Source organism: Pteronotus mesoamericanus, unplaced genomic scaffold, assembly GCF_021234165.1.
Source record: "Pteronotus mesoamericanus isolate MK-2021 breed Mesoamerican mustached bat unplaced genomic scaffold, CSHL_Meso_final contig_20, whole genome shotgun sequence".
Classification (NCBI taxonomy): domain Eukaryota; kingdom Metazoa; phylum Chordata; class Mammalia; order Chiroptera; family Mormoopidae; genus Pteronotus; species Pteronotus mesoamericanus.
This window is the reverse complement of record NW_026555085.1, coordinates 15,432,897-15,457,427: the sequence shown is the minus strand read 5'-3', so window position 1 is coordinate 15,457,427 and position 24,531 is coordinate 15,432,897. Positions and strand designations below refer to the sequence as shown.

General features: G+C 40.3%; 1 protein-coding gene across 4 annotated transcripts in view; it reads left to right on the top strand.

The window, feature by feature from the left end:
- Positions 1–24,531, top strand: part of RCAN2 (regulator of calcineurin 2) — a 259,476-nt gene that overhangs the window by 145,445 nt on the left and 89,500 nt on the right. The window contains exon 1 of one of the 4 annotated variants that reach the window (XM_054569452.1): positions 13,488–13,771. The exons of the other annotated variants lie outside the window; for them this stretch is intronic. Coding sequence (XP_054425427.1) covers positions 13,685–13,771 — 87 coding nt within the window. The 5' untranslated portion in view covers positions 13,488–13,684. Of the gene's footprint in view, positions 1–13,487; positions 13,772–24,531 lie in introns of those variants that run through there. 4 annotated transcript variants of the gene reach the window in all.

Sequence of the window (24,531 nt, the reverse complement as noted above, 5' to 3'; positions counted from 1 at the left end):
TGACAACCTCACTGATCCTCTGGGTCAACCCGCCCTGCCCCCTGGTTGAGCTGTGGACTGCCAACGGAAGGAACCCAAGGTGACTGAGGCAATGGTGACTGGGTGGAAGGTGGTGCCACAGTTAAAGCAGTGAGCACAGGAAGACCAGTAGGCTTGGTGTGAAGATTAGAAGTTCAGGTCCAAAAGCAGTACAGTTGCTTTCCTAGAAGTACTTTTTATTTTTGCTCCATAATGTTTAGATTTCAAATAAAGAGTAAGACTCATCACATACTTCCTTGTATTTATACCTCAAACAAAAATCTAGACCTTTCTAAAAGAGAGTAGAAATAGTTGCATAGAAGGACCATTATTCATGGACTTGATATTATTTTTTCCATGCTCTAGGTTTAAGCATGAGAGAATGGGATAGGCTGAAAAGGAATCATTTGTGGAGTCTTGGCTAGTCAGAACTGTAATAGCTTTGCAATAATATCCATCCTTAATTAATTCCTATAAAGACTAGTACCTGTTACCACTGTAAGTCTTACTCTGAATTTTTCTTCTTACCCTTCCTTTATGCCATTTTACTTATGTGAAGATTAATGATAATAGCTAAACTTTGAAATGAATGAATGTGGACCTGTTTCTCACTGTCATGGATGTATAAAAGAGGCCACAATTTGCTCTTATCACCTACATAACTAAGCTATTTCACATGAAGTTACCTTGTCTACCCAGGCTTGGGACTTTAGGCTCTCCTCTCTTCCTGCCCTCCCTACCTCCATTTCTCCCTTTTCTCTCACCTCCAACCTACTTGCCTCCCCATTCTGACCATTACTTTGACAGCCAGTTATTGATTAGATCCTGAACATTCTATCTCCATGGTGTTTCTCATATCCATTCCTCTCCTAATATTACTATTGAGTCTCCATAATCCAGCTCTTCACTGCCTTTGGAATTACCAAAATTTACAGTCCCTTTCCACTCCAGTTCAACCTAGTGCACAGTTTTTCTTTTTCATATTCTTTTGATATATCCCATACCTAAATGAATGAAATATACTCACTCTTCTCTATGACACTTGGTTTTTAGCTATATGCCCATAACTCTCCCTCCAAATCTTAAAGTTCACCATTGCCCTGCTTGGCTTTACATTCCAACTGAATGGGTTGGTCACTGGTCCTCAAACAAGCCTCTAGCTCATAAGACCTTGATTCATCTTAGTTTCACCCAGTGTCCGTATCAGGTGCCTTCCTCTTTCTTTCAGGCTTTCTTTATTTTGCTGGTAGGTGTGATCTTTCATCTTTTTTAGGAACCCACCTTTGTCCCTGGAGATAAGACTTCGAAACCTCAGCTGTGCCATACCTTCCTTCCTGTCCCTGGCGCCCTTCTCCCCACTCCCAATAGGGCCACTGAGATCTCTCTTGTATTTCTACAATGTCTCCAGCATTTCTCATTGCCTAATTTGGTCCTCATTACCACTGGCTTAGATAATTCTATCAGAAATGCAGCCAAGTTGATTTCTGCCCTCCTAAAGTTCCTTTGAGATGTTGGTTCCCTTTGCTCCTGCCTTTGTTACTTTCCAATCCAGCCTTGGCGCCACTACAAAAATTCTGTCCATAATGCAGATGTGTTCATGTTCTCTCCCCCAGAAAGTTCAAGTTTGTGTAGCAGAGAAGTTAAGAGCTCACACTTTGTAGGACAGCCTACTGCTTGCCAGCTGTCTGACCTTGGGCAAATTACTTCCTCATCTCTAAATGGGGCCAGTTGTGAAGTTTAAGGAGCTAATGAATTTTTGCAGTGACTTCACAAGGTTAGCCCCAAGTAAAAGATGGTGTTATGAGGTGTTAAATTCCAAGTTTCAACTGGACCAAGATAAAATAGTAAATGTGACATTCCAAAAAAAGTTAGGTACCAGACAAATTCACAGATTTTCAAAGCAGGTAGCCAAAAGCTATGGAGCTAGCTCTAAACCTGAAGAATGGACAAGTAGGGCGCATGAGTAGGGTGGACAAATAGCTGAAGCAAGCAGAGATGGGAAGATGGTTCTGTGAGGAGGTTTGTTTTTTGCAGAAATCCATCCTGGGACTCTGCTGTCACCCCAGGAGGGAGGTTTAGGATAATGCCACTCCCTTATCTCAAGTCTAATTGGGGGCAAGAGGACTTCCCTGTGAGACAATTTGGAAACGTGAATGTGTGGCCCTTGATGAATATCTTCTACTTTATGGTCCCTTGTTATTTATTTAATCTAGGGCTGTGTGTGTGTGTGTGTGTGTGTGTGTGTGTGCGCGCGCGCGCGCGCACGCCAGGACTTTTCTGGTTGTTAGTGTCAGCAACAATATCTGAATTAGGATGGGAGAGAAGGGAGTCATTGGTCGGTTTAATACTAGAATATCTAACATAACCAAGGGAAGAGTTAATAAGTGTCCCATGGAATAACAGGGTGCCACCGGCCTCGGGAACAGCTGAGGATCAGGACTCCAATGCCTCCAGGGCTTCTTTTCTTGACTTTTATCTGTTTATATCTAAATTTGGCTTTATGATGAAAAAACTTGGCCAGTAACAGCCCCAGGCTTCTGACACCACAGGGAACAAGCGCTCTTGACCCAGTTTTGGTTTGGAAAATCCTTACGCAAACTCTGACTGCCTTGGCTTGGCTGGAGCCTCCCTCAGATGAATCCAAGATGGGAGAAGGAGGAATGGTTCCCAGAGAATTCAATGACCAGAAGACAAAAGTGCTAAGCAAACACCCTATTTGTGTTTGTCTCTGTAATTTTTCAACTGTGTCAGCTTCTTAGGCTTAACACTGCCGGGTACAAAATGCACCATCCAGTTCAGATGTAAAGGATGGACAGGAAAATATGTCTTCCTAACAGACGGATGAGGGCATGGAGAAAACCCTGGGAACTGGGAAAGAGGACAAAGCAAAGAAGAAGTGACAATTGCTTCTACAAAGTGTCACTCAGGGATTAGCCGTAAGATATCTGTGAGACCTCACCAGGTGCTAACTGGGCAGAGGTGGGATAACGACAGTCCCTGAGTCTGATCAAGGGCATGGCACTTGCCACTTAGCATGGGACTTGTGCAGATGGGGGAGTTTGCATCATGTGTCCCTCCTTCTCCCCTTCCAGTGACCTTCTCAATTCTTATGGACCTCCCCTGCCCCCATCTCACTATACCCGTTACACAGTGACCTAGGCATTGCCATTTGCTTGCCCTCCCTTCTCAGGTTCACTGTCCTTTACAGGGACCCATTTGATAGACATTTCTGGTCCATGTCCCCAGCCACTGGCTCTCAGAGCAAAAGGATTCCTCTCATTCAATGATTTCCCCAACACACCTTCATTGAACTCCCGCTGTGTGGGACACCACAGTAAACAAGGTAGAGGAGGTCTGTCCTCCTGGAGCTTAGATTCCAATGGAAGAGACAGAAATGGCACACACAAAAAATATAGAACATCAGTTAGTGATAAGGGCTTTGGAGAAAAATAAAATAGGGCAAGGAGACAGTGAGTAGAATACCATTTAGATGGGTGATCAGGGCAGGCTTCTCTGGGCAGGAGCATTTGAGCAGAGACCTGAATGTCATAAAGAAGTGAGCCCTGCTTAGATTGGGGAAAATGGCACCCACTGAAGAGAGCACCAAGTGCAAGATCCCTACAGTGAGGATGTGCTTGGCATGTGATGACCAGGACTAAGCGAGGTATCATAGAATAAAAAAGGCAAATGGGTCTTGTGGAGTGAACAAATGCTCCGCCTTGCTCCTAACTAGATTAATGCAAACTAAAACTCACTGAGGAATGTTAGTGGGTGTTTAGAACTTTCTGTTTGCTTGGGCTGGACACAGAATCTGAACTAACTAGAGAAAAGATAGTTCCCAAATAGAAAGATCCTTAAATGTGCCATTATAAGCAAATACAAAGCAAAACTCAACTGAGATAAGCACATCTTACCTACCAGATGGGCAAATGTTCAACACATTCTGCTATGGGGAAACACTCTTTCTTATAAATTGTTGGTGGGTAAGCAAAATGGTGATACTATGGAGGAGAATGTGGCTGGTTCTTGCACAATTACATAGACATTTGCCTTTTAACTCAGCAATTCCACTTGTAGAATATTTTCCAAAGATAAAATGGCAAAATATGAAAAGGCATGAGCAAAGTCTATCAATTTGTGCACTGTTGACCCAGCAATTCTACTTCTGGGAATTTTTCTAAAGAAACCCAAAGCACTAATTGGAAAGAATATAAGCACTCCTATGTTCAATGCAGCATTATTTACAATAGCCAAGATATGGAAGCAGTCCAGATGTCCATCAGCAGATGAATGGATTAAACAACTATGGGACATTTACACAATGGAATATGACTCAGCTATGAAAAGCAAGAAAATTTTACACTTTATGACAGCATGGATGGACCTGAAGAATATGCTAAGTGAAATAAGCCAGTCAGAGAAAGACAAATACCATATGATCTCATTTATAATTGGAATCTAATAAACAAAATAAACTAACAAACAAAACAGAACCAGAGACATGGAAACATGGAACAGACTGATAGATGTAAGCGGGGAGGAGGAAGGGAGGATAATGAACAAACTGAACTAACAAGTGAAACAGAAATAAATTGGTAGACAGAGAGCAACCTGACAGCTCTGGGCTGGAGGGTTTGGGGTAGAAGGAGTGAGCAAAAAGGAAAAAGGACTCATGTACACAAACAACAGTGTGGTGATTGCAGGGAGGAGGGGAGTAGGTGGAAGTGGAGGAGGGTATGAGGGGGATGAATGGTAAAGGAAAAAATACAATAAAAATATTAAATGATAAATAAATAAATAAAAATAGGAAAAGACTGGAAACAGGCCCCCATCAATAGGGGCCTAGTTGCACAAACTTAGTAAACCACATAGTGGAATGCTATACAGTTGTAAAAAAAAAAAAAAAAAAAAAAGGAATAGGGATATTTCTACATATTACTATGGAGTGCTCTTTAGGGTCATGTTATTTATTTATTTATTGTAATTTTTCATTACCTCTTACTCCCCTGTACACCCCCAGCCCCCCACAATCACCATACTGTTTTCCATGTTCATGAATCCTTTTTCCTTTTTGCTTGATCCCTTTTACCCCCTAACCCTTCCCAATAGGGTCATTTTTTTAGTGATAAAGGCAAGACAGAAAAATATGCCAAGTATGCTATTATTTGTCTAAGAAAGGGAAGGAAAATAATATCCATGTATATCTGTCAGTATTTTTAAATATACCTTATTGATTATGCTACTACAGATGTCCCACTTTATCCTCCTTTCTCCCCTCCTCCCGGTACCACCCTCCCACCCAGCAATCCCTTTTCCACTTAGTTCATGTCCATGGGTCATGTGTGTAAGTTTTTTGGCTTTTCCATTCCTATACTCTTCTTAACATCCCTCTGTCTATTTTGTATCTACCAATTATGCTCTTTAATCCCTGCATGTTTTCCCGCATTCTGTCCATTCCCCTTCCCAGCTGATAACCCTCGAAATGACCTCCATACCTATTATTCTTTTCCTGTTCTGGTTTTTTGCTTAGTGTTTGTTTGTTTGTTTGTTTTAGATTCAGTTGTTGATAGTTGTGAATTTGTTGCATTTTTAATGTTCATGGTTTTGATTGTCTTCTTTTTCTTTAATAAGTCCCTTTAACATTTCATTTAATAATGGCTTGATGATGATAAACTCCTTGAGCCTTACCTTGTCTGGAAAACATTTTATTTGCCCTTCCATTCTAAATGATGCCTTTGCTAGATTGAGTAATCTATGTTGTAGGTCCTTTCTTTTCATGACTTTGAATACTTCTTTCCAGCCCCTGCTTGCCTGCAAAGTTTCTTTTGAGAAATCAGCTGATAGTCTTACGGGGACTTATTTGTAGGTAACTCTGCTTTTCTCTTGCTGTTTATAGGAGTCTATCTTTATCTTTAACGTGTGGCACTTTAACTATGATGTGTCTTGGTTTTGTCCTCTTTGGGTCCAACTTGTTTGTTACTCTCTGTACTTCCTAGACCTGTGTGTCTATTTCCTTCACCAAATTAGGGAAGTTTTTAAAATTATTTTTTCAAATAAGTTTTCAATTTATTGCTCTTCTTCTTTCCCTTCTGACACCTCTATGATTCAGATGTTTGTATGTTTAAACTTGCCCCAGAGATTCCTAAGCCTATCCTTTTTTTTTTTTTTTTTAATTCTTTTTTCCTCTTTCTGTTCTGGTTGAGTGTTTATTTCTTCCTTGTGTTCCAAATTGTTGATTTGAATCATGGCTTCCTTTTCTTTACTGTTGGTTCCTTGTGGATTTTTCTTTATTTCACTTAGTATAACCTTCATTTCTTACTTTATGTTGTTGCCATACTCAGTGAGTTTTATGGGCATCCTGATCACCCGTGTTTTGAACTCTGCATCTGATAGGTTGATTGCCTCCATTTCATTTAGGTGTTTTTTTTCCCCCTGCTCTTTCATTTGGGCCATAGTTCTTTGTCACCTCAATTTGGCAGCCTCCCTGTATTTGTTTCTGTGTATTAGGTGAGCTGTTTTGACTCCTTGTCTTAGTAACATGGCCTATGTAGAAAAGGCACCTGTAAATTGTGTGAGACAGAACCTTAGGTAATTGCCAGGGAGGTGCAACTGGCTTCACTGCTTTGTGATTCTGTGTGAGGGGAGAGCTCAGAGAGGGGAAAATGCCAGGGCCTGGCTTGTGGAGGTTTGCCCGGCACTCGCCTCATCCCATTTCCAGTCACTTCGTCCACTTCTCATATACAACTGGCACCCTTCCAGCTGCCACCCTGGTGGTGAAACCTAGAGTGGGTGGGTTTATGTACATTCTAAGTCCATGTGGGGCCTTTAAGCAGTGAAGATTTGGCAGTTTCTTCTACCAACCCAACCCCCACTAGTTTTTACAGCCAGAGATAATGGGGATTTATCTTCCCCCTGCTGGAAACCTGAGCTCTGTGGTCTGGCCTGGGGCTGGAATTGTTCACTCCCAAAGTATTCCTCCTGAGTTTTACCCAACACACATGAATGTGGGACTGACTGTCCCACCACCGCTGTTGCCGCCTCTCCATGCCACACCACCCCCCTACCTGTCTGCATGCATGTGGCTTCTTTAAATCTTTGGTTGTTGGATTTCCATACAGCTTGACTTTCTGATGGTTCTAGGTCTTATTTGTTTTGAAACATGGTTGCAATTCTTTTTCTGGTGGCTGTAAGGTCGCAAGGTGTGTCTACCTACATCTCCATCTTGACTGGATCTGTTAGTTTTGGGTTTTTTTTTTAATGAGAGAATGGATAAGCAATAAAGATAAATAACAGCAACCTGTATGGGAGGTAGGGAGGGATTGTAATGTAGGATACAGGAATAGAAGCTATGTTTCTTTGTAGATTGGTTTTGATTTTTGAGCCAGGAATATTTTTTATAATTATAAAGTAAAATTAAATTTAATGGAAAAAGCCATCCTTACTAATCAGAAGATTTTACTTTTTAAAAAAGTAAACAAATTTAGAAACAAATGAATCTTTAAAAGTAAGTGTTTCTAAAAGTAAACATTTTAGAAATCAATGATCCTAACTTGGCATCTGGTTGTTGGATTAGAGAAACTATTCCAAACGACTGTAAGACACAAAAATATTTATGAGCTATACCTAAAAGTAAAAAAAAAAAAAAAAGAAAGAAAAAGATTCTGGAAAAAATATCTTTAATTGTTCCTGGTAGTATTAATAATGTGATCCTGAGGCTATTGTATATATACTATAGGATAAGGCAAATGAGTAATTATGTTGTTGGTGAGAATCAAGATATTTGATGTGGAAGAAAGAGGATGCAGATATAATACAGGTAAGTTTCAGCAAAAATGCTGCAGTCCTGTGATTGAATGGGAATTATCAGCTTGAACTTATGATGTATGCTACCTTTAAAATATATTTGTATACTTCCTAGCTCTGTCCACTAAAAAGGTCTATGAACAATAACCAACCCACTACAAAGAGCACTTCTCTATATATCTAAGTACATATGTAGATTGGGATATTAAAATATGTTGAAGTATTTACTAAATGGAACTGGGGCTTATTGGAGAAATGGTTGATTCCATACCTGGGGCAAGAAATGGACAACATGAGCCTGGAACTCCCTGTCATGCCAGAGATGAGGTGTCCTCAAAGATGACAGGGATTGTGTCGAAAAGACACTAGAGCCAACCTGATCATACTCTTACCAGCCGACGAAGGACAATTGAAGCCTGAACAGTAAAATTACATGGATTTAAACCCATCAGATATGTTTAGTGAATTTATAATGACACTTGGAAAAAAACCCAATGATCTTCTTTGAAGGATAATAAAGGAACAAATCATTTTTAACAACAATAATAACAAACTAGTTAATAAAGGAAAAGAATCAAGTGTGTATTTTACCTATTATTCAAAAATGTAGCTCAGGGTAACTACATAGTAGAGAGAAGTAGCTCCTTTTAATGGAAATAATCCATGAATAAATGAAGGAGTACCATCATGTTGAAAGACTGAATGCCTAATGAAGGAATGAATCCAGGCCTTGAGTATGAACACAAAAGAGAGACAGCCAGCATTACATATAGCCCCTAATGGAAGTACACACCACTATCTAGGAAGGAGTCTTGCCAAACCTGAATCTAGCAAGCTCCTGGATCTAAGTAACAGGAGCTACTGGTAATGGAGGGATGGGTGGAATGACACTGTGGAGTTCATCAAGAAAATCTGGGCTGGGGAAAAGCTAAAGGACAAATAGAGTTTTGTGGTCAACAACAAGAAACTGCAAGGAAGAAAGAAGAGATGGAGACGGGGAGACCCTATGGATTAAGAGACATGAGAGGTACCATAGTTTGAATCCCAATTTAAACAAACTGTTTAAGGAAAGAACAGCAGAATGGGCCCGGGGAGGGGCCAGGGAGTACAGGGAACATTTGTAGAATGGTTGGTGATATATGAACACTGGCAGGATATTTGATGATATTGAGGAATTATTCTTGCTTTTTGGGTTTCCCGATGAAAAGTATTGTCATTTCAAAAGAGGAGCTCTTGTTTTTTTATAGATAAATACTGAAATATGTACAGATGAAATGATGAGATGTCAAGCATCTGCTTCAAAATAACTTGGTGTAGTGGGAGAGTGGGTGCGGACATGGAGCAGGAATTCTAGTCATCAACGTGGATCACATTCACCTGGAGGGCTTGTTAAGTTACAAATACTGATCCCTTCTTCAGAGTTTTTTTTGCCTTTCTAACAAGTTCCCGTGTGGTATCAATGCTGCTCTTGGTCTGGGAAGCACACTCTGAGACCCACTGACAGAGAGGAAACAAGAATAGCTGCAAGTAATTCTTGCACCTGGGTGGTGTGTACATGAAAGCATATTATAATATTCTCTCTACTTCTGAGCATATTTGAAATTTTCTATAATAAACAAACTTACGTGATTCAGAAGGACACACAGAAGGAGCAAAGCCTCCAACAACCCATCATTGTAATGGGAACATCTGTGCTCATTAGTGAAACAGACTTGGCTGCTGGCCTCTGAGTTGAAAGAGGCACAGCTACCCCTGCCCAGGTGGAGGTGAGTGCATCAGCTCAGTTGTCAACCAATTAGAGAACTGCCTGGCCTGAGGGGCAGAGAAGTGGTCTTTGTCTAAAGGGCCTACAATCATGTTGCGTTCATTTCCTCAGTGTGGTCAGTCATAGGAAGAGCAGTGGTTTGGATGAATCCTAAGATTTTTCTGGCCACTTCAACTGAGGAGGGTGTTCTTGAGCAGAGCTGTGCCAGTGGGTTCATCTGTCAGAGACGGGATGATTACTGAACTCAGAAACCCATATGTCCTCCTGCAAGGACCTCCTTCAAATGTTTAAATCAGAAGCCATCTCTTTTGGTTGGATGTTAAGATTTATCAAGATAACCCTCTACTTGCATGTTAAGATTCACCCATTTACTTATCCGTTCATACTTCAGATACTTAGCGTACGTACTAAGTATAAGGCATTTTCTAGCCCCTGAGATTATAGCAGGGAACAGAATAGGCAAAAATCTATGCTTTTGTGGAGATTAAATTCTGGTTGGGGTAAACAAGCATTTAACAAGTAAAGAACTATATGATCAGAGTAATTTCAAACAGTGAAAGATGTTAGGAATTAAACTGAAGATGTTGGGATAGTGATTGATTCTCTCTGTGTGTGTATGTGCACACACACATGTGTACATGTTTTATTTTAGGTGATCAGGGAAGGCTTGATCACCTAAAGCCTTAAAAGAAAATAAAAGATATCCAAGGATATGATATCTGAGCTGAGAGCTGGATTGAGAAGAAGGAGCCAGTTACCATGAGAGACCTGGGTATTTTCAGACAAAGTCAATAGCAAATGCAAAGGTCCTGAGATGAGCTTGACATTTTTTTGGATGTCAAGAAGACTAGTGGGTCTGGGACATGGAGAGCAAAGGGAAAAGCAGTGTGAGGTCAGATGGAAGAGAAGGCAGGAGCCAGGGCCTTATAGCCAGGGTGCTTATATACATACTATAGACACCTTCAAGGCTGCCAGGCATCCCCCAGCTATAAGAAGTATATTCTCTCCAGAGAAACAGGACACTTTTAAAGCAGGGAAGCCTTAGGGGCTCTGGCCTATAGGAAAACAAGTGTTTTGTATAGCTAATTGAATTGTATATCGAAATTGTTGCACCAGCCTATTAAAAAAACACAGTAATTTTATTTCAGGTTCACTATATGTTCTTGATGCCTTATAATTCCACCTTAAAAAGCTCTGTATACTCAACTTAAGATTCGGTCCCCTGTTGAAATGCATATTGCCCTGTGATGGGTAACAGCTATGAGTTATTAGTCACATCATGCTAACATAAACGAATTGAGAGCTGTGTCCTTGAAAAGACATTTTTAAAAAGAAAAATGTAAAGTTGGTGGATGCTTCAGTATAGGAAGGGATCTTCAGGGCAGAAACAAATGAGACAGGAGAAACTGAGGACATATCAGAAAAACTACTTATTTTACAATTTTGAGCTGTGCTCTGCTTCCTGGATAGGCTAATGTCCTCCTGCCAAGACTTATTATATAGCAAGGCTCTTTTTCTTGAAATAACACATGTGTGTCTTTTAATAGCTCTTTCCTAAATAGGAAGTGTGAAATAATTCACAGAGCCCGGTGATTACAGCGCATTGCTCCTACTGCCCTGATGCTCCCTGATCAGCTTAGGACATGCACACCGGACTTAACCTCTGCGGACAAGCATTTTAATGACAATGAAACGTGGTGTGCTAGCGGCAGCTTGAACAGCTGGTGTGAATAGATTACAGGCATCGCTTTCCAACTTTGCGTTCAAGTGACTTCATATTGGTTGCCTGAAATCAGCCATGATAAGATTATTTACACCAGAGAAAGCAAACACTACACATTGGGCTATTTTTCAGAGAGCTGATTGTTAAACATCAGCATGCCACTGCCATGAAACCTTAAAAAAGAATATTTCAGCATATGCCATGGCATACGAAAAAGCACCATTTCTTTGTTTTGCCTCTTGAATAGTTATTAATGATATTCAAAATTGCATTCATCTGTGCAATTTAGCTATATTTATATAGAGAGAGACCCCATTTACTTTCACAAAAACTTGGCCTGGCATTCCATGTTTGACCAGACAGACACTAAGGGCCCCTCAAGGTTTTGAGTCATTTGGCTCTTGCTGCCTTTTCTACCTCGGTTCCAATCAAATTTAGCCTACAATGTGCCTTGTCCCCCAAGTACTCTATTTTTTCTTCCGGACATTTATAGTCTGCTGTCCCTTCCTGGAGGGCTCTTCTCACCCCCTCTGTCTGACAAAGTCTTACCCATATTTCAAGACCAGAGCAGAGGTCATGTTCTCCTTGGTGCCTGAGTGTTCTCTGCCACAGCCCCCTTCATTGCCCATTGCTCTTCCTCCAGCGCTTCCACCAAATGCCGTCTGTACTTCCGCAGTCACCACCGCCTCATTGTGTAGGTGTTTGTCTCCATGACTTATCTTCTCCCTTGGAATATAAGCTCCTTGAGGATTGTGAATTTTGCTTATTCATCATTTTATCTCTTATAGCATCTGCTGCAGGGCTTTGCACATAATCACTACTCTGTCAGGGTCAGTTCAATTATCTGCATGTATGATTTCATAGTCTCTACAGTGCCCTGGACAACAGAGTAAGTGACATAGCCATAGTTTCATCAGTCTAAATATTTGTACTTGTGGACAGATTTCATTTAGCATGGGAAATGCCTTATCGAGGGGAACACTAGGCTCAAATGTAGTCCAGTGAGGACCAATGCCGAAACTTCTGCCTTCAGTGTGAAATGCCACCTTTCTCATCTGTGTGCAAAGTTGGACCACTTTGTTCACTCATGTGTTAGAAAGGCGCCAGTCTGTTACAAATCATGACACTCTGATGGCCACTGAAGATGCAACTGTACTCCTCCTGGGGACAGATCCTGCTAGAATGTTAGTGAGGGCTACTGGTACTTTTATATCTAATAATGAAATAAAAACTAATCTGATATTTTTCCTTTTCTCACTCCTACTGTGAAAGAAGGCTCTTCCTCATTCATTGTTTCATTCATTAAGCAATTACTGTGTTCTCGTGCCAGGCACTCTGCTGAAGGCTCAAGATATAAAGGTGAATTATCCATGGCCCTGCCCTTCAAGGAGTCAGTTAGGAAAAAAGAATAAGCAACAGGACGTGTTCAAAGTCTCAGGCAAAATAGAGCCCCGAAGCTCTGACAGTGACCCACATCGATGCGTTTGCCCATTAGATTCTGCCATCTGTCCCTGCATGAGACGTTTGCTATAACTTTGCCACGAGCCACTTCTGGTTTGAATGACCTTGGAGACAGCCTGAAATGCCGAGCTTGGAAGAGTGCTTTTAGAGTTACTGGTCTGCACTTATGGGCTTCAAATAAAATATCGCAAACCTCTAATTATCTCCTCTTACCAGGCTGCCTAAATGACTGACGACTAGCTCTTTAGTCACTCTGAGACTGGATTTCTATTCAGCCGGTGCCCGGGATGCATTAGGATGCCCAGAACATGTGTGGCTGCTCTGAGCAGTACAGGGCGATTAACAGAAGGCAAGCAATTTGCAAAATGTCTCAACTCCCTGCTCATTTCTAAGGCAGAAAATTGTCACACCTTAACCTTAGGAGGCTCATCTGCAGAATTCTTTTCCCCCCACTCCCCCTCCCCCAAACAGAGCCTCTGGTGTCAGCCTCTCCTCCCTGCTTTTTGCAAACATAAGCACTCGGCTGAAACAACAGCTATGACTCAGTTCCTAGCTAGCGCTGCCTGAATTGATTTAGTCTGAGTTCAGATTTAGCACCTAATCATGTTCAATTTGCTCCACTGCACTGCCTAGAGATAAAAGGCATGGGGGGAAAAAATAGCTTCAGCCTGTGTCAGTCTTTGTGGTGATGTCATTGCCATGAGAAAGCCGGCCCTTCCTTACTCTGCTGTGCTGCCTCAGACGCGGCAGGCTGTGTGCGTGCAGCAGGAGTGGGCTCCAGGTGCCGAGCTCGGGCGGTGTCCAGGGCAAGGCAGCACTGCCGGCCACAGCCACATCCACCTGGAGGCTCTGCCCATCACCCTGTCACGCACGACTTGAAGGCTGCCTAACTCTTTTGCAAATCAGGAGGGGGAATGCCAGCCCCTAGCATGGACTGTGATGTTTCTACTCTGGTCGCCTGTGTGGTGGATGTCGAGGTCTTTACCAATCAGGAGGTTAAGGTATGCACCTGCAATCTCATTTTTCATTATTGCTGTTCCTGAAGCCTGAAGCAGTTTGGCGGAGCCTTTTTAGCTTAAGGAAACAAGACTTTTTTGTCGAACAGTTTTCAGCTCATGGTCTGTGCTAGAAATGCATGTTGTGAGTGCATGGCTGTATTATTTAGAGTAAGTTAGAAGAGGGACTAGCACATTAATTTTGAATGCGATAAGGTCTACCATTGTCTGTTTTTTCTTGCCTTTTCTATTAGGTGAATTCACAGTAGACATGTTTTTGTAGTCTCATATCTGTGTCAATAAGGAGAATTTGTCAGTCCTTAATGTTGAGAGGGGGTTTTAAATCAGTGATTAAAGGAAGAAAGAACATATAATAAACCTCGCACCCAGGACACCCTGTCAGTGGGACAGTAACCCCTTCATGGCATGTCACATAAAGACGCCACAATGTGGTCTTCAGATTGAACAAAAGCTGTTCTAAGGATGACAGTTTCGCGCTCCAGCTCTCTGGAAATCAAAGTTGGAGAGCAGCTGCCTAAATTTAAAAAAAAATTTTTTGTCAAGCAAAGGAAGCAAGTTATTTCCCTGAGCAGTTGTCCAAAAGAAAGTTCAGGGATAAATAAATTTTGCATCTTAAGATTTAGTAGTCTATGGCGCTGGCCCTCACTGACTGTCTGTAGGAATTGTATATGGGTAATTGTCCCCTGATGATATTCATTCTCTTTTACTTTCCCACTTGGCTTTATATTATGAAAAAGATTCCATGCTTGTAAAATGAGAATTTTTATTTCTTCTCTCATATTTAATATAAGAATGAGCAGAAGCTTCTTATTTAAACAGTTTACACACACAAACACAGGACAGTTGCTCATTTTGTGATGAGGGTAAGAAAAGGGGAATTACATTGCATAATCATTTTCATCCTTGCCTTCGTCTTTACTTAAAGGGAGACCTTGAATTCTTTATTGTTGAGTGTGTAGGTAATATCCTGGTACTTCCCAAGTGGAGATTTATAAGTTCACTAGCATAATGCATGGCTCTGTCACTCAAAATTGGGGTTTTGAACATTCTTTTGAAATATATTTTAAATCCGATTTGTTGTTTCACCACATTTTAAATGTGTGGCCCTGCGTTTACCAACTCTTATGCCAGTACTATAGAAGGGTCTACCATCTGTCATACTGAGGTCAGAAAATTAGAATGTAATGGTTTGCTGCTACCTATGGTTGCACTGGAATGGAAACGTGCACACAGAGACTCAACAGTCCTTCCCACTGTACCTGCCATAGCATTTCAGGAGGGAGGGCAGTCATCATAGCCCCTCCAGTTTAGAACCAATTTAAAGTTTGCCATGGGTAACTAGGTAGAGAGACATCTTCCACCAACTGCTGGAACAGAATTAAAACTTTACGGCTCTCTTCTGTCCTCAACAGTTCTGTTGTTTACATGCTTGCTCTGCAGACATCATAAGGTAGTATAAACTTTTTTGGTCCAAGAAATGATAATGAAAAAATAATTATTAGGTATGTGCAATGTACCAGGCACTATGCTTATATGGAAAGGAGTTTAAAATATGCTTATATGACCTATGTATCTGTGAGATAGACATAAAAATAACCATTCACCCGATATTCTTAAAGAGAAAGAGAGTCCTGTGGAATTAAAGGAACATGACATTCTTCCAGCTGGTTGTACTTGAGTGGATGGGATGGCTTCCCAGAGAAAACAGTATTTGAACTTGATGATGGGTAGATTTTGAGAGAGAAAGAGTGAAGGCGTGGGGATGGGGAGGCATTCCATTTTGCAGTAGAATGAGTCAATGAATTTGACTGCAGTAGGATCTGAGAGATGGGAGGGGAAGGCAGTGAGTCAGTACCAGATTATGGAGCAATTGATACTGTTCATCAGAAATTTATGGGGTTTTCTGGGAAGACTCCCACTGGAAAGATGTCTTATATGTCCTTACTACCAAAAAGCTTTAAATCACAATGGATTTGTCTCTTCGGGACAATTTACCTAATCTTTCTGCACCTTAGTTTTCTCACCTGTAATGTGGGAATAATAGTAATTCCTACCTCATTAGCTTGGTAGGAGGATTAAAGAAAATTATATATGTAAAAATTTTAACACAGTGCCTGACACATATTTAGTGTTTAATAAATGTTAGCTATTGCCATCGTCATCACTGTCATCTTTTTAAACATTCTTTGAAGGTGATAGATGACTTTTTTGCCAGTTTATTGGAATGTCCTAATTCTAATTGAGTTTGCAATGACAATGCAGGACACCGAATGTGTTAACGTGCACATACATGCATGCACACACCATAGCAATTTAGAAAGCATGGCCCTTCCTTTCAGACATTTAATCATTCAGCGTAAAACAGCGACATTATTATCAAGCTAAGATTTACTTTGTGTTTACTACAAAGGGGGAAAAATGAACAAAGTAAGGTAGGCTGAAGAGGTTTGTTGAGAAAACTTATATTTGCTGAAAAGTGGGCAGTGCTCATTGTCATGTTCAAATGTGAAAGCCTGGCACCAAAGTTTCCCCAAAGGTAAGCTTCATTAATTGCCAGTAACAGATACATGGCAGAACCAGAATTCTTTTCCTCAGTCTTTAATATCTGCTGTCAGAGAAACAGGCAGCCTCTGTGAAGGTTTGACTCAGCAGCCTGCATCAGCTTGCCTGATCTCAGTCTTTTTACAGATCCTCCCTTTCTACATGTAGCCCCCACAGAAAGCAACCACCCTGAGTAGGCAACCAGCAGGCACCCTTTGTAAGTGTGGTGGGGTCTCCACTTGCAAAGTACAGGGGGTTTATTTGAAGGGCGTGGAGGCCTGTGCAAATCCAGTTTCTGATCTTGACTTAGAAAGCCTTATCTTCAGTGGAGGATGTTAGCTGGTTGGACTCCAATTTCCTAAATTTGTTAGAGCGATAGTACTAAAAAGAGGAGGAAATCGGGCAAATGGAGTTCTGCCATATTTGTCTTTCTCCAGAAATTCCATTAGTTTTGTCATGAACTGAGCTGTCTGTTTCATGGCATAAGATAACTTAGAGAGATGAAGAAACATGAAGCTCTTAATAGAAGAAAAATATGATGAACTGAAGTGTGTGTGTGTGTGTGTGCGCGTACAGGGTTGATTTTTCTCAGTATTCTTCTTATCTTTCTGAAAACAGTCTTTCTCTCTCCCCAAGGAGCCAAACTCCTGGGAAAATGAAAGGGATTCAAAGATGGATAATGAAATTTATATTTTATTTTAATCCAGTGGTTCTTAAACCTGATTTTACTTTGCTATCCCATGGAGAGCTTTTAAAAATATTGATGCTGCTCAGGCCCTATGCCCAGAACTTCTGCTTCAGCTGGCCTGAAAGGAGCCTAGACATAGATTATCACACAAAGTCAGTGTTAGCATCATGTCTCCTTTGGACGCAGGCAAGTATGGGCGATGTCAATCAGGAATCTCCTGCAGTAACCTCTGCTTAAAGGCTTTGCCCCAAATCCCCCAAATGAAGACCTGAGGTATGCAGTTTTAGAAGCAATATCTCTAAGCTCTCAGAAATGTTGAGACTTACCTAACAGTGCTGGATCATAGCACCAAAAAGCAGAGGAAATCAGGCAAATGAAGTTCTGCCATATTTGGCTTTCTCTAGAAATTCCATTGGCCACTTTTGAATGGATGGCCAGTGGAAGCATCTCTGGAGAGGTGACAGTTTATTAAACGTCACTGTTCCAATGTCAGAAGTGAGTGAGCTGGCCTTGAGTTAATCTGAGGGGAAAGCATTTCAGTAGAGGGAACAGAAGATGCAAAGAGAGACACTCTTACCTGATGTGTTCTTATCCAGCCCTCTTTTAACCTATATTAACTATTTATTCATTCAGGAACCTAGTGAGGCTATCACTATCTTATGGCATATTTTATTTTATATTTTAAGGATGTTCATTTTTAGAAATTGTTCTTAACCTAATTCCCCTCATGCTATATTTTAAGCCTGTTGGTTTCCATGGGGGAGGGAGAAATAGAAGCAGAAACTTGTTTTCGGCATAATAATTCTTTCTATGCTGAAATCTTAGGATTTTTCTTTCTCCTTCTGAAAAGCCAAGGCCCTTTTAAAGTGACTCATAGCCCTACTTTCTCTCCTCTGCCTTTGAGATTAATCCATACAACCTTGGGAAAGTCTCTTAGCCCTTCTGGACATAATGAAAAAAATACTGATCATAATGAGAAAAACACTTTATTGCTTTGTATTTGTTTTCCTTTTCACACAATAGTATGATGACTAACTCATAGTCTGTGTCATGCCGCTGTGTGAGCTATGAAAAAACCCAGCACATCATGGTCCCTTAGTGCAATGAAATCTCTTTGTTATTTGAACCACTGGCAATTTAAAATTACTTGTTTTGTTTGGTGGGGGCCATGTGAGGAGAAGGATGGAGGAGAGTTGGTATCATACACTTTGCACCCTGGTTTGATGAGAGACAAGTGACACATGTGGCAACAGAGTACTGGGAATTGATTTGGAAAAGAAACATGGGTATTTGCCAGGAGGGCTGATCAACTCTCATGTCTGTTTCTTATGCTTATTGCAAATGCCATGCCCGGGAGAGGAGCTGGAAGCAGCCATGACTTTAGGGCTCTGCAGAATGCATCTCTTTCAGCGACTTCAAAACCACCATTCACTCAGTGACATAGAAGACTTTGAGTTGCATACAATGAAGTCCTTAAAGATTGAAACCCCCTAGAGGTTCACAGTAACTTTTAGTAACCACAGTGCTAAGTAAACAGAAACTCTCATTTTCTATTCAATGACTGTGATATTAAAAAATATTTGTTATATATCTCCAGACCACCTTTTAGTTTCTGAAAAACAACAAGGGAGTGTGTGGGAGGGTCAGCGTTGGGTGTGGGGTGGCACGTTCATAGCAGATACCAACACTGGAGCAAACAAATACTTGTCCTTTCTCTGACAAAAAAGTAGACTAGAATTGAGGCCATTTTGAAAATAAATGAATTATGCAAAACTGAATGTTAAAACTTAAGCCTAAGAAATACTTTAATAATCTTAATATTCTTAAATGTGCAATATAAAATGTTTTCTTGCTTTTAAAGAAAGTAGGAAACATTTTTCACATTGTGAGAAGTGATTTTATGGAAATAGTAGATGCTCCCTGAGAAGGTTAATAGGCAGATTTCTCAGTCACTTGCCATGTTAGGGAAAGACAAGTTACAATGTTCAACTGATGATGTTGTTAAGCAGGAAAGGCAACCAAAAACTTGCTTATCTCTTTAGAGTCTTTGAACTTTTGGAAAGTAACTAAGATAGTTACAGTGGCTACCTCTAACTTGGTGTCAGATTTTTTAAAAAAACAACAAAACAGCATCTTCATTAACATTGTTCTCCTAAAGAAATAGATTTTAATATAAAACAGGGAGTTCCATTTACATCCTTAGTGATTCTGTTTGAGTACCACTATCAATAATTTATAGTGTGTTTTTTTAGTACTTTCTAATGAAGCTTAGAATTGACAAGTAAGAAAGGATATGATAGCATAAACCTTATCACTTTGATAAGTTTAGGTTGTAAGCTTAATAGGCATTGCAACTTTGTGGTGAATTAGCCCAGCTTTCCAAAGTCTTAAACTCTCCAACACATGTCTGGCCCAGAATGTCTTTATATAAAGTGATTTAATATATTTTAATGTATCACTTTATGTATTCTTTACTTTAATGTATTCTTTATGTAAAGAGAATATAGTCTTTCCCAGCTCTAAATCTAAGCTGATTCCAAAATACAGTGTAAAGAAGACTGAGATCATTTAATGAGGATTTCAAGCAGAGAAAAAGTTATTCTCCACTTTATCTAGAATGGAGAATTTATTTTAAAAGTATCAGAGTAAAATATCCTTAAAGTCAGACCGTCCCTAGAAAATATTTACTACATATGCTCTCATATTTCTCTTTTGGGGCAAATGTATCTAGAGGAATATATAATATATAATATGTAATATATATATGTGAAAATGCATGCATGTATATACTCTATATTTCTTTTTTTCCCCCATGGTCATGGGAGGATGGCTTTGGCCAGTCTACTAACTATTAGGAACTAGATTTCTACATTTAGAGCCTGGAAAAATAGTTGAACAGAAGCCTAAACAATTGCTAAACAATTCACTTGGTGGAAAAATACTAAGAAATTCATGGCCTTTTTTAATTGTTATAATACTGAAGGGGCACTTACATCCTTACAGTCTAATAGCATAATTACTATAATAGCATAATAGCAGAAAGATGACTTTAGCAAATCTATCCTTCACCTGCTAGATTGGACTATGGACCAGTTTCATGCCTCCATTCCCCTCCCCTTCCAAAGAGCATCTTCCATGTGTCCCAATAATAGGGTAGTTTTCTGCTTAGTTGTAAGATTCCTCCCCCAATGTCCAATGGTTCTAAAGGAATATGTGAACAGTGTTCATGTTGTGCTCCAAAGATTTGACCTTGGAGGGAACATTTACTAAATTAAGCATCAAACCATCCCATGAGACAACAAATATAAACCCCCAGAGATGTTCATCTCTATGGATCAATATTATATGTTACTAAGATGGGCAATTTAAAATATTCTAGCAACTCTTTCCATATACTACATATCTCTGAGTGCCAGGCACATGGCACACACCAGGTACTCCTTGTCATCCTCATAATAGCCAAGGAGTCTATTTATCTGCCCCATTATAAACAGGTTCCGGTTCAGAGAAGTTAAACTTTTGCACAAGATCACACAGCTATTGATAGAAGTGGAACTCAAACTGTAGCCTGCTTCACTTTGTCCACTACCAAAGTATCCTTAAGGATCAACTAACAACCTGTTAATCAATTATTGGGGGGGAAAGGTGTAAATTTTAGAACATAAGACAGTGAGCTCATATATACTATTTACTCCAGTGTTCAAAACACTGTTTTAGAGCCCTGGCTGGGTAGCTCAGTTGGTTATAGTGTGGTACCTGTACACCAAGGTCGTGGGTTCAATCCCTCATCAGGGCACATACAAGCATCAACCAATTAATGCATAAATAAGTGGAACAACAAGTCTCTCTCTCTAAAATGAATAAATAATTTTTAAAAAATTTTAAAGACATCACAAAAAAACATTGCTTTCGTCTTCTTTTTTTGAATTATTGTTTTAATTTTTTAAATTTCTTTGTTGTTCAATTACAATTGTCCCCATTTCCTCCCCCCATTACTCTCCCCTGCCCTACCCAGCCCCCACCTTCCACTTTTAATCCCCCCTCCACCATTATCTTTGTCCATGGGTCCTTTATACATGTTCCTTGACTTGACCCTTTCCCTTTATTGCCATGTTATCCCCTCCGCCCTCCCCTCTGGTCACTGTCAGTTTGTTCTTTATTTCCTTGTCTCTGGTTCTGTTTTGCTCACTTGTTTGTTTTGTTGATTAGGTTCTATTTCTTATCAGAGGTGGGAGTACTACTGTAACCAAATCAGTAGTTGAGATCATGCCATTTTTCTCAATAAATCTAACATTGTGGCAATTCTAGCATAGCACCTGTTTTGGATTTTGTTTCAAAAAAATTTTTAAAATTTTAATTATGCCATCTAGTTGGAAAACAAAAAATCTGCTGGAAAACCCAGGGCTCACCAACACTCTGCTAAGACCTGGTGTAAGAGCTCCTCTACCTCTTCCCTGATGTCACCGAACTTTCTCCGTTGACTTGGCGAGCGGCGATCTATGAAGAATTGTAGAAACATGGCAGTAAAACTTAATTATAATAATAATGACATTATACTTTTAGACAGTGCTTTCTAAATTATATAAAACTCAGCTTTCTCACCCAAGATCTCTCAGGTGAGCAAGACCACACAATTCATAAGGGGAAACTTGGACTCAGATTCTGTTTATGACACAAGATCTCTTAGTGTATTATTATAGCTTGCGTAACTAGTTTGCCTGATAGAATTGATTTCATCTTCTGTAACTTCACTGTGCCTTTAGGTATTGACTCAGGCAATCATTTCAGGCCACCTTTCCTGGAACAGGATATGCAAGCAATGAACAAACTTAATAATAGCAATAATGTATCGAGCACTTACTATTTGTCAGGCACTATGCAAAGTGCTTTTATTCATTCATTTATGCATCAAATATGTATTGAGTGCCTTCCATGTTCAAGGCCTCTCCCTGGGCTCTGGAGAGAGAGAGATGGGCAGTCCATTGGATGCAAAAGCCCGTGCTCTGTCATTGTGCAATGCTACCCTTTATTTCCCTCAATTTCACTTCTCCCAAAAGGAACGATGCTGTTTCAGCCTCTAAAGAGGTCTCCTTTGCTGACATAGGGTATGTGAGAAGGAAGCAAGCAAGCCCAGCCTCCAAGTCAGAGATCTTGATTAGAATTCTCTATTTGCCCTCTTGACCATTTACTATGTGACCCTGAACAAAGAGCCCTACCTGCCTGCCTCAGTTTCCTTAACTACAAAATGAAGAAATAGTGCCTACCTTGTAGGTTGGCTGCGAGGATTAAATGCATTTGAGTCTATAAAAAACTTAACAGTGACTGGCAAACAGAACATGCATGAGTGATGTTAACCATTATCATTGTCATCATCATCATCATCATTGTTGTTATTATTCGCAGACTTTTTAGGTGGAGTGTTGAGTTTTCTTGCCAAGGCAGTTTATTTTACCTGCAGTTTTCAACTCATTTTTGCACAGGGACAGAAGTGACGTACCTCAGTGACACTCTGAGGTCACAGAGTCAGAGTGCAAAGCAACTGGCTAAGCAACGGCGTGAGGAACCACAGGCTATGTCTCTTCCCTTGTCTGTGACTTCTCTTCTTTTCCAAGCCTTTCAGCTGTGCCTGAGTAAGGGATCCCTTCAAAGCAGGTGGTGCCAGGAAATAAGGGGTCTGCATAAACAGAAGTGTCCTCGCTTTGCAGCCATTTGCCAGGTGGGTGAAGAGCTGTAGAGATGAAGCCCCAAGGAAGTTGCTGATGTTAATTGAGTTAATGGACAGGGAAGGAGCCTGAATAAACCCTATGCTCCCGCCTGGCCAAAATTCATAGGCTCAGTGGTTCTCATCTCACTTAGAATAAAGCCCAAGAAGTCCTTGCTACAGTCCTCAAGGCCCATTAGACTTTGCCCCAACTGCCCTTCCAATCTCATTGCCTCCATGTATCTCTTCCTCTTACTGGGCTCTAACCTCCTTGCTCCTGGCACATGCCAAGCATCCCCTTGAACTTGCATTGCTGTGCTGTCTGCCCAGAATGTACTTCCCCCTGGCATTCACCTGGCTTGCTCCTCATTCATCATAGAGCTGTTCCCTGACCGCTGACTCTAAAATAGCACAGCCTGCTGGTCACCCTCCACCTCTCCCCCTGCCGTGTGTTTCATCACAGCACAATCACAAGGTGACATAGTCTGTTTATTTATTGATTCATTATCTATCCCCCTCCCTCTGCCCCTGAATGCAAGCTTCAGGAGGTCAGGGGCTTTCCCCTTTGTCCACTTCTGAGTTCCTAGAGACTCCATGCAGTAACGTCAAGAAAATGTGTTAACAAACATGATAGACTCCAATTCTCAGTAACCTTGAACATGCTGTTAGACTACCTTCTTTGAAAGGGATATTCTAGATTTCCAGATCCAAGGCTAGGTTATATGGCAGAATACAGAGGTTTTTAGACAAGATGCCCATTAAGGAAAACGGAGATTGAGCTCAGAACCAATTTCTTAAAAACATGTTAACATCTATCTGTCTCTGAACAGGAATTTTAAGTGGATTTATAGATTCATTTCACCATAGTAATGCTAAACTGTAATTGCAATATTTTTTATATTGACCTTCGCTTCCCATTTCTACTTTAAAATTGTAGAGATAGGTGGAACTTCAATTAATTACCCCAGCTGAGTTCAATTTCTCTTTGCTTAATAGGTGTTTCACCCTAGAAACTGTATTCTGCAATGCATAGCTATCTCTGTTTATTAAGTTGTATCATAAAACTAGTAAACAATTCTGTGATACTTAAAAAAAAACAGAGACAAAAACTAAGCTAAACATGCTACCCATTGCTTGAATGAATAAGCAGCAGGTCTGAATTATTAATGAGAGGGATAGTGGATGGTCTATTTTATATCCTCACTCTGTAAGAAAAAGTGCTCAGCAAAATAATTTTGTAATGTAGTGCCCAGCAAAATAATATTCTATATTTAAACAATACTTAGCGTCAACAACAATCGACATTTTTGTAAACCTCAGAAGACTTGAACCCACTTTCAATGAATGTGTCACCATTTCACCTTTCTGATGTAGGTAGGAAGTATTAGTCTCTCAATGAGAAATTCAGGTTAGAAGTATCCCCCGCCCGCAACTATTTATCCAGTCAACAAAGAGATTAAAGTCTGCTCCTTTCAACTTCGCACTTTTATTGCATAATTCTTGGAGGGGGAAGCAAGAGGTGACTTGGTTTTGTGGTTTAGTGGAAAACAACTTGGTCTTCTAAAGCAGAAAGTCCTGAATTCACACTATTTTTTATTTATGACTTTCTTCACACATACAGAAAGATGCAGGTTTATGTTAAGTGCTGTTAGAATGCAAGCGTTCAATAAATTAACACTGATGCTTGTGTACAGCCTTATTGAAGCATCTCTTCCATTCATTTCACCTTTATCAAACATGATGGAGGAGTTGTTAGGGAGTAGGTACTACTTTAATCCTTGGGAACTCAAGAATGGAGGCATTGCCTCTTGCCCT